Source organism: Pipistrellus hanaki, assembly GCF_964339955.1.
Source record: "Pipistrellus hanaki genome assembly, chromosome: 9".
Taxonomy (NCBI): Eukaryota; Metazoa; Chordata; class Mammalia; order Chiroptera; family Vespertilionidae; genus Pipistrellus; species Pipistrellus hanaki.
This window is the reverse complement of record NC_140511.1, coordinates 18,021,707-18,036,774: the sequence shown is the minus strand read 5'-3', so window position 1 is coordinate 18,036,774 and position 15,068 is coordinate 18,021,707. Positions and strand designations below refer to the sequence as shown.

Genomic DNA, 15,068 nt, shown 5'->3' with positions numbered 1-15,068 from the left:
TCCTTGCTGACGGGGACTCCGGGCTAGGAACCAATACCTGCATTGCTAGACAAGACAGGGCCACACCACAACTGACACAAAGCCAGAGCCATAGTTTCTTAAATGATGACTAACATAATATTTATATGAAATTTTAGAAAAAGTAGACAAGAGCCCTTTAATAATTATAAAACACTACTGTGGCCGAAACCAGTTTGGCTCAGTGGATAGAGCGTCGGCCTGAGGACTGAAAGGTCCCAGGTTCAATTCCGGCGAAGGGCATGTACCTTGGTTGCGGGCACATCCCCGGTGGGGGGTGTGCAGGAGGCGGCTGATTGATGTTTCTCTCTCATCGGTGTTTCTAACTCTCTATCCCTCTCTCTTCCTCTCTGTAAAAAGTTAATAAAATATATATATATAAAGAAGAAGAAAAACACTACTGTAACAATTCTATCCTTACACTTGCCTTCCACATTCCCATTTCAAGTTAATAAGAATTGTTCCCCAGATTTTGGTAGAAGGCTATTCATTTTAGGGACCCTCATGAAACAGAGAGAGGAAAAGCACTTGGTGATCAGGTGATGCTCCTTCCTGTCTAACACCCAGCCTGGGTCAGCCCCTTCTTCTACTGACTTCCAAGTGGCCTCTGCGTGTGTCACATACAACATATAAGGGTCCCCGAGAGTGAGGGAAGGACACTGCCCGGCTTTTGGGAGAAGGTGGTTTTACAGTAGACAAAAAGGAAGAAGCAGAAATTATTCAGGGCACTGGATTAAACATTTTTATGGTAAGTTGGAAGTTAGTATTTCAATAATTAGCTATTTCTAACCATTGCATCATCCCAAGCTGACCCTCCCATATACACGAATCATAAAAACATGCATTTTTATTAACTACATTTCATTTAAATTCTTTCATCTTAAAGCACAATTTAAATTTATACTTACATTCAATGTAGGTTTTGATGCGTAACTTCGCTCCACATATCTTATTTCCTGTAATATAAATATTTACGATGTTATGATATAAAAATATTAATGTATATCATTTTATACTACTTATTAGTGATGAGGACACGGTGATTTCTCTGCTTTATACTTTCATTTCCAAATTTTCTAGTTAACATATCAGTGTTACATGGAGAAAAAATTACTACTTGGTAATATACTCTTCTGATTAACTGTTCATTGGAAATGTATGTTATCTTAAAATTGCTGATATAGTACAAGTTAAATTTTTTAAGTTTTAAATTAAGTAATTTTAAAACACTATAAGAAACTATCCTTCCCTAGCTAGTTTGACTCAGTGGATAGAGCGTCAGCCTGCAGACTGAAGGGTCCCAGGTTCAATTCTGGTCAAGGGCACATGCCTGGGTTGCAGGCTCGATCACCAGTGGGGGCGTGCAGGAGGCAGCTGATCAAGGATTCTCTCTCATTGATGTTTCTATCTCTCTCCCCCCTCTCCCTTCTTCTCTGAAATCAATAAGAATATATTTTTTAAAAATATGTTTTATTAATTTTTTACAGAGAGGAAGGGAGAGAGATAGAGAGAAACATCGATGAGATGTTTGATCAGCTGCCTCCTGCACGCCCCTTCTGGGGATGTGCCCGCAACCAAGGTACATGCCCTTGACCGGAATTGAAACTGGGACCCTTCAGTCCGCAGTCCAACGCTCTATCCACTGAGCCAAACCGGTTTCGGCAATAAGAATATTTTTTAAAAGAAAACATCCTCATCGCTTAAAAAGATATTTAAGTAAAACTTGCTATTTTTCCCTACCCACTAACAAATGTTTCTGATTTATGTGAAACAAACACACCTTACATAAACATGGTCTATATCAGTGTTTCCCAACCTTCTCTCATGATGAGAATCACCTGGTGGAGTTTTAAAACACAGATTCCTGAATCCCAACTAAGAAGTGCTAAACTAGAATTTTTGAGAACATATAGGTAAAATTGCATACCTAACTTAGTGCTCTGTATATAACATCTGTCTTAGAGCACTAGTTAAGTATACAATTTTACCTATATGTTCCCAAAAATTCTAGTTTAGCACTTCTTAGTTGGGATTCAGGAATCTGTGTTTTAACAACTCCACCAGGTGATTCTCATCATGAGAGAAGGTTGGGAAACACTGGTCTATATTACCAGATAATTTTTTTTTTTTTAAGAAAGAAAAGAATAACTGCTTGTCCCTACATCTCAGTTTTTCCCACACTGTTCTTAAGAGCAAATGCCAGTGAGAACAAATTCTAAAAATGCAGGTCACAGAGGAGGATCCAAGATGGCTGCACAGGTAAACACCTAAACGCAGACGCACACAACAATTTCAATAAAATACAACTAAAATATAAAATGGACATTGCCCAGAGCTACAGGAAGTCGACTGACTGGAAATTCTACAAGAAGGAAAGAGAAAACCAGAAAGAAAATCAGAGGAGCTGTAAAAGCCTAAGGTACGGAGACATGCTGCGCGCGCACGGAGAGGACGGAGCCAGAGAGGAGGGGGAGGCTGAGTTACTTGCTGGCGTTCCCTAGCAGGAAGGAAATGAAGGACCCGGACTGGGCTGAACCCCAGAACCGACAGCGCTGAACCCCAGTTCTAGGCCAGACCCTGGGGAACCAGGCCCAAACAGAGGGAGACGGAGCTGTAAGGTGGAACCCCAGGGAAGCAGTGAAAAGAAGAGCCCCCGGAGTCCCGGACATTGCGTGCAGAGGACGGAATGTTGACTCTGATGGTAGATTGCCCTGGCGGGAAGGGAACAAAACCTCCGGCTGTGCTGGGCCCCAGTTCCGACTGCTCTGAACCCCAGTTCTAGGCCAGACCCTGGGGACCCAGCCTCAAACAGAGGGAGACGGGGCTGAGAGGCGGAATCCCAGGGGAGCAGTGAAAAGCAGAGCCCCTAAGTCATGCACATTGCGTGCAAAGGATGGTCTATTGACTCTGATGCTAGACTGCCCTAGCGGGAAGGAGACAAAAGCTCCAGTCTGGGAAGAATGCGATGAGGAGCGGGAACTGCTGCCGGGCACCAGCAAGCTGGGCGCCAGCAAGGAGCCAGGCGACAGGGCCCCTGGGGGGGAGGTGCCACTGGGCCCTCAACCGCTGATCTCGGGCCACAGAGCGGAGGCCAGGGGCTGCTTCTTGGGTGGCGCTGACCCCAGCAACAGGCTGAAGCCACGCAGAAGGCCGTGGAGAACAAAGGGGCACCTCAGGCCAGCCTGTTGAGCTTCCAGGACGAGGAGGAAGAAACCGAAGAAGTTTTCAATGTGAAGAAATCAAGTTATAGCAAAAGATAGTAAAATTACTTAAGAAAGAATAAAAAGACGATCTTGAAAAATCGAAGATTAAGACAGAACTCAACTCAGCAGCCAACATTGCAACATAAATACGTTTAAAAAAAAAAAAAAAAAAAAAAAAAAGGACAGAATGTTGGAGCAGCGGTGGCCAGACCCAGAGTTGCCAGGCTCAGGGCAGTGGCAGCCGGGCCCGGAGCAGCAGCAGCCAGGCCCCGGAGCAGCAGCAGCCAGGCCGGGAGCAGCCAGGCCCTGAGCAGCTGGGCCCGGAGCAGCCGGGTCGGAAGCAGCCAGGCCTGGAGCAGCAGCAGCCAGACCCGGAGCGGCCAGGCCCAGAGCAGCAGCAGCCTGAACCAGAACAGCCAAAAAAAAAAAAAAAAAAAAAAAGGACAATGTTGGAGCAGCAAGACTCAGAGTTGCCAGGCCCAGGGCAGTGGCGACCAGGCCTGGAGCAACAACAGCCAGGCCCCCGAGCAGCAGCAGCCAGAACCAGAACAGAACAGCAGCAGCCAGGCCCGGAGTAGCCAGGCCTGGGGCAGCAGCAGCCAAGCGCGGAGCAGCCAGACCGGGAGCGGCCAGACCCGGAGCGGCTGGGCCCGGAGCAGCCGGGTCGGGAGCAGCCAGGCCCAGAGCAGCAGCAGCCAAGCCCGGAGCAGCCAGGCCGGGAGCAGCCAGGAGCGGAGCGGCTGGGCCCGGAGCAGCAGCAGCCAGGCCAAGAGCGGCCAGGCCTGGAGAGGCCGGGCCTGGAGCAGCCGGGCCTATAGCAGCCAGGCCCGGAGCAGCAGCAGCCAGGCTGAGAGCGGCCAGGCCTGGAGCCGGGCCCAGAGCAGCCGGGTCGGGAGCATCCAGGCCCGGAGCACCAGCAGCCAGGCCCGGAGCGGCAGCGGCCAGACCCGGAGCAGCTGATTGTGGAGCGGACCAGAGCAACAGAAGCCAGGCCCGAAGCAGCCGGGCCTGTAACAGCTCGCTCCTCGCCTGCCCCCGCCCCAGGGCTGCCTCTCAGACATGGCTGGAAACTTTTGGGGGAACTTGAGGGTCTGCCGAATCTAGTGATGAAGGCTTATATCTGGATGTGTTGAGTTAGTATAGCGCTGGGGTGTTGATCTGTGAGTGCCTTGTGTGGGGTCTGGATGAGATTGGTTGATCTATTTGGATGTGTCTTTTGTTTGAAGTGTATCCTTGGGCATGTGGAGGTATTATTGATTTGAGAAAATATTAGGTAATTGATTTACTACCTGAAAAATTTAAAGTTCTGAAAGTTTAAGGTCTCTTGCCAAAAAGAGGTTTTAAAGCTAACACCTTAATTTCAATGGAGAAAGGGGAGGACAAGCCCTTCCCCCCCAGAACAGGTAATCCAATTCCAGCCAGCAGCTATGTTTAAACAACGTGTCCATTTACACTTGAAGGGCTACACCTTTTGATAGCCTAAGGGCAAGTTTACATGTAAACAAGTTTGCTTCTCAGTTCCCAGGGCAGAAAAAACAAGGTTTAAAATTATTAGATTTTAAAATTTATTCTTAAGCCGAAACCGGTTTGGCTCAGTGGATAGAGCATCGGTCTGCGGACTGAAAGGTCCCAGGTTCGATTCCGGTCAAGGGCATGTACCTTGGTTGCGGGCACATCCCCAGTAGGGGGTGTGCAAGAGGCAGCTGATCGATGATTCTCTATCATTGATGTTTCTAACTCTTTATCCCTCTCTCTTCCTCTCTGTAAAAAATTAATAAAATATATTTTAAAAAATAAAAAATAAAAAAATATATAAATAAAACTTATTTTTAAAAATATAAAAGTTTATTAATTAAAAAAAAAACAAGGAAATTAAAAAACCTGATGAACAATATTAACTGTTGATTATAATAGAATCAGAGATACAGGAGGGGAGTGGACTGACAATTCTCGGGGGGGAAAGGGGGAGTGGTGGATGCAGGAAGAGACTGAACATAAACTTTGCACCTACGGATGAGGACAATGGGGGGTGGGGAAAGGGCAGAGGGTGGGGTGGGAACCTGGTGGAGGGGGGAAGAAATGAGGAACCTTTGTAATAATATGAACAATAAAGATTGATTTAAAAAAAAATGCAGGTCACAGTTCAGAGACCTAATTCATCTGAAATTGGACAATCTACAGGACAAAGAACAAAGGAGATTTTTCTGTCCTCTGAGGTCAGAAAGCATAACTATTCAAACATGACAACTTATATTTAGAACATAATCTTGTTGATAGTTATGTCCAAACATAACTCACTAGCTAATAAGTCTAGAGACATCTAAAAACTTTAAACTGACCCAAGAACTTAGCTTTTCAGAGATTAAACAGGCTTTGTCCTCACTGCAAATAATAAACAAAAGCACAGATAAAAACAAGTATATTTGACAAATAATGGTTATAAGAAAAGACAGCCACAGGAGATTAAGAGTGAAGTAGTGAGCATAGTCAACAGCTGACCAGAGGGAGGAAAGAATTAGTGACATGGAAAACAAGAATCTAGAAATGACACAGAGGGATGAAGAGAGAGACCTGAGCAAGAAATAAAAGAGAGAGAGAGAAGGAGGGAGGGAGGGAGGAAGAAAGGGAGGAAGGGAGGGAGGGAAAGAGAAAAAAGGAAAGAGCTCTATGGGACCTGACTTCACCAGAAAATGCAATCCTATATAATAAAAGGGTAATATACAAATTGATCCTAACAGCGGAACGTCAGGGAATTACCAGTTGCTATGAGGTGCACTGACCACCAGGAGGAAGATGCTCAAAGCAGGAGCTGCCCCCTCAGAGCAGGAGCTGCTCCTTTCAGCCACAAGTGGGAGCCTCTCCCACCTCCTCAGCAGCACTAAAGATATCCAACTGCAGGCCTAAGCTGGCAGGTGGACATTCCCTGAGGGTTCCTAGGCTGCCAGGGGGATGTCTGACTGCCAGCTTAGGCTCTATCCCTCAGGGAGCTGGCCTAAGCCAGCAGGTGGAAATCCCCCAAGGGGTCCCAGAATGCGAGGGCACAGGCCAGGCTGAGGGACCCCTCCACCCGCACCCCCAGGGCACTAATTTTCATGCACCAGGCTTCTAGTTTTAGAATAACAGGCACACCAGAAGGGAGGGAGAAGAGAGAGCCTCTTCAAACAAACAGTAGATGAGAATTTCCCAACCCTATGGAAAGAACTAGATCCTTGAATCCAAGAAGCAAACAGAACCCCTTAATCCTTAAGAGGCCCTTAATCCAAAGAGGCCCTCTCCAAGGCACATTGTTTTCTTTGTTTTGTTTTGTGTGTGTGTTTTTTAATATATTTTTATTGATTTCAGAGAGGGAGGGAGAGATAGGACATCAATGATGAGAGAGAATCATTGATCGGCTGCCTCCTGCACGTCCAACACTGGGATTGAGACCACAGGAGCATGTGCCCTGACCGGGAATCAAACCATGATCTCCTGGTTCCTGGATCAATGCTCAACCACTGAGCCATGCTGGCCGGGCTCTCCAAGGCACACTCTATTAAAACTATAAAAAAAATTAATGAAAAAGAAAAAGTTCTCAAAGCATCCAGGGGAAAGAAGGAAGTGACCTACGAGGAAAACCACATCAGGTTAGACTTGCACCCCTGAAAGCCATGTCCTTAGATTAGCAAGGCTTGTGTTTTCACTCTCCTGAGCTTCTCATGGCCACACTTGAGTGTGTACATGCCGGCCCAGGCCAGCACCCATCTGTACTCGGTAGGCAAGTCCCAAGGGCACCTGCTTAGTGCATGTGCTCCTCAGTATCAGCTGTGCAATAACATGCGTACCCTTAACAAGTCTTAACTTGGGCTGCTGCTTACTTAACCGACTTATGAAGGATTCTATAACATATTACCTGTGACCCAATTTTGAATTACAAGTTCCTACTTGTAGTAAACATGCCAGTCATTGCTCTCCACATCATAGGGTCTGTAAGGGAAAGCCTTAGGCTAGGGGTCCTCAAACTTTTTAAAGTGGGGGTCAGATCACGGTCCCTCAGAGAGCTGGAGGGCCGGACTATATGAACTACTAATTCCTACTGTAACACCTCGGCTGCGCTCACTGCCCAAAAAACCTGGCGGGCCGGATCAGACTCCTCTGCGGGCCGCATGTGGCACGCGGGCCGTAGTTTGAAGACCCCTGCCTTAGGCACATACAATGTGCCTCCCATATCCTCCCACTAGTCAGAGCAAACGGGACAGAGAACGGAAGGCCCTTTGGCCCACGCAAGCACCCTGAGGGTCAACTACCGGATGATGGCACTGGAACTGAAAGATCACAAAGGGCTAGAGCTACTCAGCACCATGGCAAGCAAATGCCATGTAAAAGCAGAGGTTACAGCAAAGAGAAAAGTCATGAGTAAGCAGAGAAGCGAAGGAGGAAAACCTACACAGAGAAAAGGAGGAAATGGCCATGGCTCACGCGAATCGTCCAGGAAGATTCTCTGCTCAGTGATCTAGTTAGGTTTTCAGCAAGGCCAGCTGCACTTTATTTTCTATCCTTGGATGTCCAGAGCTTGCCTTTCTATATCTTCAAATATGCCCCTTTCTACTTATCAATAGTTTGGAATGGGATGTTGTTCCTTGCAATCCAAGGGCCTTTTAAGCAACTTCGACTCTTCTTTCCTGTTTCTGGTTCTGTTTAATTAGAAGTTGCCTGGTCTCTTCGCTTTGCCCTGGATCCCAACTCCAGTTGCCTTTTCAAAGATGCCCCATCTGCCCGGTCAGCTCAGTGGTTGAGCATCAACCTATGACCCAGGAGATCATGGTTCAATTCCTGGTCAGGGCACATGCCTGGGTTGCAGACTCAAACCCTAGGGGGAGGCAGGAGGTGGCTGATCAATGATTCTCTCTCATCACTGATGTTTCTATCTCTCTCTTCTTCTCCCTTCCTCACTAAAATCAATAAAAATATATTTTTAAAACAAAATGGAATACAATCAACATTAAAAAAAAAAAAAAAAAAAAAGCCACATCTTCCATGATCACTTTCCTCTCCCCTACATCACCCCCCTCCCCTTTACTCCTGTTCCTACCATAAGCAAACAACAGGCTCGGGTCCTCCCACCTACAGAACAAATTTCTGAGGCCACATTCCCACTGAGCTCACCTCATTCCTCAGCTCCCTTGTACAATGTAAGTTCTCCAACAGGTTCTGTTTCCTTGTCCTCACCTCCTGTTCTCTGTGCAACCTCCTCCAGTCTGGCTGTCAGCTATACTATTATTGGCTCTGAGCAAAACCCAATAAACACTATAATTCCCCTCTTGGCAACATCGGATTCGCTTTTCTTCTTCGGGAATCATGCTCAGTGCTAGGAGGGGGAAGCAGGCTTTTCCCTTTCTTTTCCACAATATAGGAAAAAGCACCTGGTAGTCAAACTACAAGGTTGCTCACTCCTGACTCAAACAGCCCCTCTGTTCCAACTGCAAGACAAGGTAAGCTACTTTCAAGGCTACACCTTACATACTCCTCCTCCCTTCGGTTTTAACGACCCCACAGAGAGTGGGGCCAGAAAGTTTCTAGTTAGAAGGACTCTACTCCCTCCTTTCAAACCCAGGCTGGTCCCTTTTTGAACATTCGCTCTAAGAATGTGTTACAGGCTTGTGAAGACCCTGCTAACGACACCTCTCTAGGACATCTGCCTGCACTAAAAACAAACAAACTTTTCAAAGACAACCCCCAGACATCGCTCAACTCCAGCCCCCAAATCCTCCTCCCTTCCTTGTCACCTGGCAACAGCGGCCGGCCGTTAAAGGAGCAGGCCTCTGTTCATTTCTTCGCCTTTATATCCATTAGTGTGCACAGGCCCTTTCCCTTCGGGAAAGTAAAATAAACTCTGTGAATCTCTCTCTTCTCTCAGGTGTGAATTCCTTCTTAGCCCACGTCACAGGCCCAAACTCTAACACACAGTAGTTGAGAGGCAGAGCTTCCCTTGCTTTTTTCAAATGGGTTGTTTTGAGCGTGAAATGAGGTGACATATGTAATCCACTCCCTTTCCTCAGCTTCTATCTTAACTCAGTCTTGAGTTTCCCTCAGACCTCCCTAATTTCCTGTCTCCTTCTCCCTCTCCCAACTTCTAAGTGCCAGAATGTCCCAGGGCTCTGTTCTAGGCCCCTTTTAATTTTACAGCTTCACTGTCTCCTTAACCATATCCAGTCCCTTGGCTTTAAACAGCATTAGCGTCCTGATGATTTCCAAATTTCCATTTCCAGCCTTCCCTCTGAAGTGACCTCCACACTCATGGATCCAACTGCTGACCTGACAGCTTCAATTTTGTAAATTTTCTTTTTTTTTTTTTTTTTTTTGGATGTTGTTTTTTTCTTGGAAAGAGGAAGAGAGAGATAGAAACATTGATCAGCTGCCTCCTGCACACTCCCTACTAGGGACAGCGCCCGCATCCCAGGCATGTGCCCTGACCCTGAATTGAACCAGACCTCTTGGTGCTTGTGGCTCAATCCACCAGCTGGGCCTGGTAGCTTCAATTTAATGACCAATTCATGGCTCTCAACCTCCATGCCTAGGAAATTCGTTTTTCTCCCAGTATCTCCCACCTCACAACATTGTGTCACAATTAGGTGCTCAAGCCAAAATCTTAGGACTCGCCTTTCATCTTTCCATAAAACCCAGATACTCTATCACAGGTACTGTTCATACTGTGTCCAAAATACACCTCAGTTCTTCCACTCTGCTTCATCCCACTACCGTCATGTACTTGCTACTATAATAACCTTCTACCTAATTTCCTACCTCCCAACTTCCCTTCCAGTTCATCCAGTTTTAAAAAATCCTCTGATGGCTTTCCATGGCCCTTGGAATAGTGCCCAAACTCTTCCCCTTATCTTACAAGAACCAGTATGATCTGGCTCCTGATTTTCTTTTCAAACTCACGTCGCTCCTGCTGTATGCCAGGCACTCCGGCCTCTGCCGGGCTCTGCATCCATTCCCACCTCCAGGTCTCTGCCTGTGCCTCTGCCCGTGAGAGTCTTTCCCGCGAGCTTCACCGCTGGTTCATTTTCACTCTTTAGGCCTCAGCTCCAAAGACACATCCCCAGAGTGGTTCTCCCTGGCTGCCCTGGTTAGAGTTGCCCTCCCTTATTTCCACATGTTTACCTTCTTCAAAGCGCCTCTCACACTGTGTAAACATGGGGTTCACATCTTTAGTCTCTCTCTCAACCTAACAGCAGGCCTCCTGTGAGCACAGCTGTCTGACCTTCCCTGCTACCGCGCTGGCCCTGGGCCCACTTAGCTCATTCCATCCCTCAGGAAGAAATGACAAACTCATAGCACCTTCATCTTCCAAGGACAGCTCAGCTGTACCACCCAGTCTGCAGGCCTCACCTGCCCATGCTAGGCAGAGACAGGAACTCCCATGCCAACTGCCACAGTGCCCCGTGCACACCCTCATTTTCCCAGGAAGACATAATTCTGTAACCCTCAGAGGCCCCCACGGGACTGTGAGTTCCAAGAAGAGATTGATTTTGTTTTCTATCCCAGGGATGGCAGGAGATGCTGTACAAATATTTGAACAAAGTCTGATGCTTACTAACAGCTCAGAATCACTTCAGGCAGGGTAAATACATTATGAAGCCACAAAATGGGATGACGAGGGCCTAGTTTATACGAGAGGGTGAAAACAGAGCTCTCTAGAGCAGAGAAATAACTATGAAAGTGTCAGCCTTGGGAAGACCTAGGACGGAGTGGTGGAGGCTCAGGGGAGGACTAGGACAAAGGCCTTGGGTTAGGAACAAGCCTGGCACGTGCCCAGTGTAGACAGCGGAGTATTGTGGCAAGAGCCACATCCTCAGGAACGCACAGGCAGAGCCGAGCGCAGGCTGGGTCCGTGAGCGGGGACCCAGCAGGCCATGAGGAGGAGTCTGTCTCCTGGTCTGTGCAACAAGAAGCCACCACCGGCTCTCCTGTTACAGAAAGGTCACCCTGACCACGGTGTAGAGAACTGACTGTGCTCAGAGCGACCACAGTGTAGAGGGACAGGCAGGAGTAGAAAAAGGAGGTGCCCAGCAAGATATTATGTGGCTAGTCACAGAAGGGTTGTATACAAACAGAGATCTGAAATATGTCTTAAAGCTGTGATTTTCAGCTGGGCTGGCGTGGCTCAGTGTGTGGACCTATGAATTCAGGAGGTCACAGTTCGATTCCCGGTCAGGGCACATGCTGGATGGAAGACTTAATCCCCAGTGTGGGGCGTGCAGGTGGCAGCTGAACAATGATTCTCTCTCATCGGTGTGGTTTCTCTCTTTATCCCTCTGTGAAATCAATCAATAAACATATATATATATATTTTTAAAAAAGAGCAGTGATTTTTCAACCCTTCTCATCTCATGGCACACATAAACGAATTACTAAAATTCTGCCACACACCAAAAAAATATAGTTTTTGCGGATATGACAAAACAATTGATATAATTTTGATGCATTCACACCAGACAGCTATTGTTGTGTCAGCTGTTATCATTTTTTTGACAATCTAAGGGAAAAGAGGTCAGTACCCCTGATTAAATAGTCATGTATTGCATGTTTTAAAATTCTTGCAGCACACATGCTGAAAATTGCTGTTTTAGAATTAGAAGCAGCCAGTAGGTACTATTATTCTTATTTTACAGGTAAGGAGACTGAAAGTATAGGCAGGCCAAGGTCCATTTACAGAATGAGACCGAATATTGAAATTCCTGTTAAAGCAAACATATCGTCATGGTTAGTAAGTGACCACTTAATTCAAGTAACCAAAAAGGCCATGCCTTCTTTACTGTGCCTCATGGGGTGTGTGTGTGTGTGTGTGTGTGTGTGTGTGTGTTTAATACAAATCGTAGGCAAGACCCTCCATCAGCAAAAAGATTACAACTCGCTCTTGTGGTCTGAGACCAAACCTGCAATCTCTCCGAGGTTTGTCTCTACTACTAATTCCCCGAGTTCAATAAAATGAACACAGTAAGTCACATCCTATACAACCTACAGCTTCATTTTTCTCATCACCAACATTTGTGTTTAACTGTAAACTCTTTCACTATAAGAAGGTCTGCTCTTGCTTTTTTTTTTCTTTTTTTTTCTTTTCTTCATAGAGAACCTACCTAATTCACCTGCTCAACACTGGTTGAAACCTCGGTTAACCTAATTCCATGTTTTGTGATTTCCCAAGTCATTCCATGAAACAAACAAATACATTGATTAAAAACTCATCTTCCCACCCCTACCTGGTTTGGCTCAGTGGACGGAGTGTTGGCCTGAGGACTGAAGGGTCCCAGGTTCGATGCCCGTTAAGGCCATGCACCTGGGCTGTGGGCACATCCCCAGTGGGAGCTGTGTAGGAAGCAGCTGATCAATGTTTCTCTCTTCTTTATGTTTCTGACTCTCTGTCCTTATCCCTTCCTCTCTGTGCAAAGTCAATAAAATATATTTAAAAAACACACTAATCTTTCCAAAAAGAAACAAAAGGAGAAAGCAGAAAAACTCATCTTTCCTGGAAACCTGCTCCTCCTGACTTTTCAGTTAGCCCAGACACCTGGGATTAATTTCAGATTCTTCCTCTCCCCCTGGCTCCGCGCCCTCACTCCGTATTTGTCAGGTTCTACATGGATTTTTTCACAGCCCCTTGCACAATGCTCGCCTATTGCCAGCACACCCGTCCCAGTGACCTGACACCCGAAACAGTCGTTTTCTCCCCAACTCAATCTCCCCTGACCTCTGACTGTGACAAGAAACATAAATATCAACGGTCCCCACTGATTGTGACAAAAAACATAAATATCAACGGCCAAATCCAAACTCTCCCAACACAACTGGATTTCAGAGTATCATCCCCCCAACCCAAGGGGAGAACTCCCGCTTCACCAACCACACCCTGCGGCTCTGCACCGTCTCAGGCTCTCCCCCTGCTCCTGGGGTTCGCCAGCCTCTGACCCTGCAGGGTGCGTGCGCTCCCTCGCTGAGATACACGGGGAAAGGGATGCTTTCTTTCTTTTTTTTTTCTTTTTTTTAATATATTTTATTGATTTTTTTTACAGAGAGGAAGAGCGAGGGTTAGAGAGCTAGAAACATCCATGAGAGAGAATCATCGATCAGCTGCCTCTTGTACACCCCCTACTGGGGATGTGCCCGCAACCCAGGTACATGCCCTGGACCGGAATCGAACCCGGGGCCTTTCAGTCCGCAGGCCGACGCTCTACCCACTGAGGCAGACCGGTTTCGGCGGGATGCTTTCCCTGAACAGCCCGAGGAGAGACATGTGTCCGGACACCATCCGTGCGGAAGCTTGATTGTCCAGCACAGCCCGCCCTCCACATCCAGGGGTTCTGCATCTAGGGATGCAGCCAGCCGCAAAGCGAAGGCATCTGGCAAACTGTTACACTGCGGCTGACGGGCTCTGCTTAGCTAAGCCTGATAAATGGTTGGCGGCTGCATCTATACTAAACATGTACAGGCCTTTTCCCCCTAAGCAATCCAGTATAACAACTGTGTACATTTGTCCCGGTGACCTGAGACCGGCAGCCAGAGGGGGGCGGGGCCGCCTGGCCCCAGGCCCTTAGCCCCGCCCACCGCCCTGGCAGGCAAGAATCAACAACTGTGTACATTGTATTGGGGATGGTAAGTAGGCTGGGGATGACAAAGCACATGGGGAGGGTTGCACTATTTGGAAATGCTAAGCCGTTTTCTACAAGGGGCTGAGCCGGGGGGTCCTGGAACCAACCCCTGAGCCGATCGAGGGCACCTGTGCGACTCAGTCCGCGAACTAGGAGCGCCTGCTATTTCCCTGGAAAGGCGGAATCTCTGCGTTTACCGGAGCAGGTGCACCTCTGCATTATCACCTAGCTCCTCGCACCTTGTGAGCCCAGTGATCACCTACTGCATGAAAATAAAACCTCTTGACAATAACACAGACTTTTTCTTTTCTTTTCTTTTCTTTTCTTTTTTTAGGCTGGGAAATAGTCTTATGGGCCTTGGATACTGTCAGGCAAGGCCGGGCCAAGCCCATATGTGCGCCTGCCAAGCTCCGTGGCCCCTTCCACACCCCGTTGAGCAATCCTCACGATTCCGGAGAAACCCGGGAGCGGAAACGCGCCAGTCTGGGCCAGAACCGGGCCGCACGCGCCGCCGGCACCGGGGCTTCCGGACCAGGCGGGGCCCCGGGCCCCGGGCCTCCAGGCCCCGCTCCGTCCCCCGGGGCCGCGGGCTGCACCCGCCGGGGCCCGGCCGCTCTCACCTGCATCTGCCTCCGCAGCAGGGGGCCGCGGGCGCCGCCGCGCAGAAGGGCCGCCAGCACCGCCATGGTCGCCGAGCGAGAGAGCGAGCGGAGCGGAGACGTCAAGGGCACAGGCGGGAGGGCTGCCGGCGCCCCGCCGCCTCCCGCCGCTGGCCCGGCGCCGGCCCGGCCCTCCACCAATGGCAGCCTCCGCCCGAGGGGCCCGCGGCGATTGGCCGGCAGCCAGAGGGGGGCGGGGCCGCCTGGCCCCAGGCCCTTAGCCCCGCCCACCGCCCTGGCTGGCAAGAATCAGCAAGCTCCAAGGAGCTGGCGGTGCCAGCTGGGAACCCAGGCGCACACTTACCACGCTGTTAGGTTCTAATACACAACTTTTTTTAAAAAAAAATTTTATTTGTTTCAGAGAGAGTGGAAGGTAGAGAGAGAAACATCGGTTTGTTGTTGTACTCATTGATGCATGCATTGGTTTCCTTGTAGGTGCCCTGGCCCAGAATGGAACCTGCAACCTTGGCCTATCTAATCCTGACCACACTCAGTCCAACTGAACCAAGCGGCCAGGGACGGGATATCTCACTTTGACCTTCCAGAGTCACTGGTGTTAA

At 48.3% G+C, this 15,068-nt stretch overlaps 1 protein-coding gene across 1 annotated transcript in view; it reads right to left on the bottom strand.

Annotated features, from left to right (window-relative positions):
• ACAT1 (acetyl-CoA acetyltransferase 1) overlaps positions 1–14,677 on the bottom strand; it is a 31,989-nt gene extending 17,312 nt beyond the window's left edge. The window contains exons 1-2 of the mRNA XM_084895164.1: positions 14,470–14,677; positions 927–974 (exon numbers count right to left, since the gene is read on the bottom strand). Coding sequence (XP_084751290.1) covers positions 927–974; positions 14,470–14,535 — 114 coding nt within the window. The 5' untranslated portion in view covers positions 14,536–14,677. The remainder of the gene's footprint in view (positions 1–926; positions 975–14,469) is intronic.
• Positions 14,678–15,068: the final 391 nt, after the last annotated feature.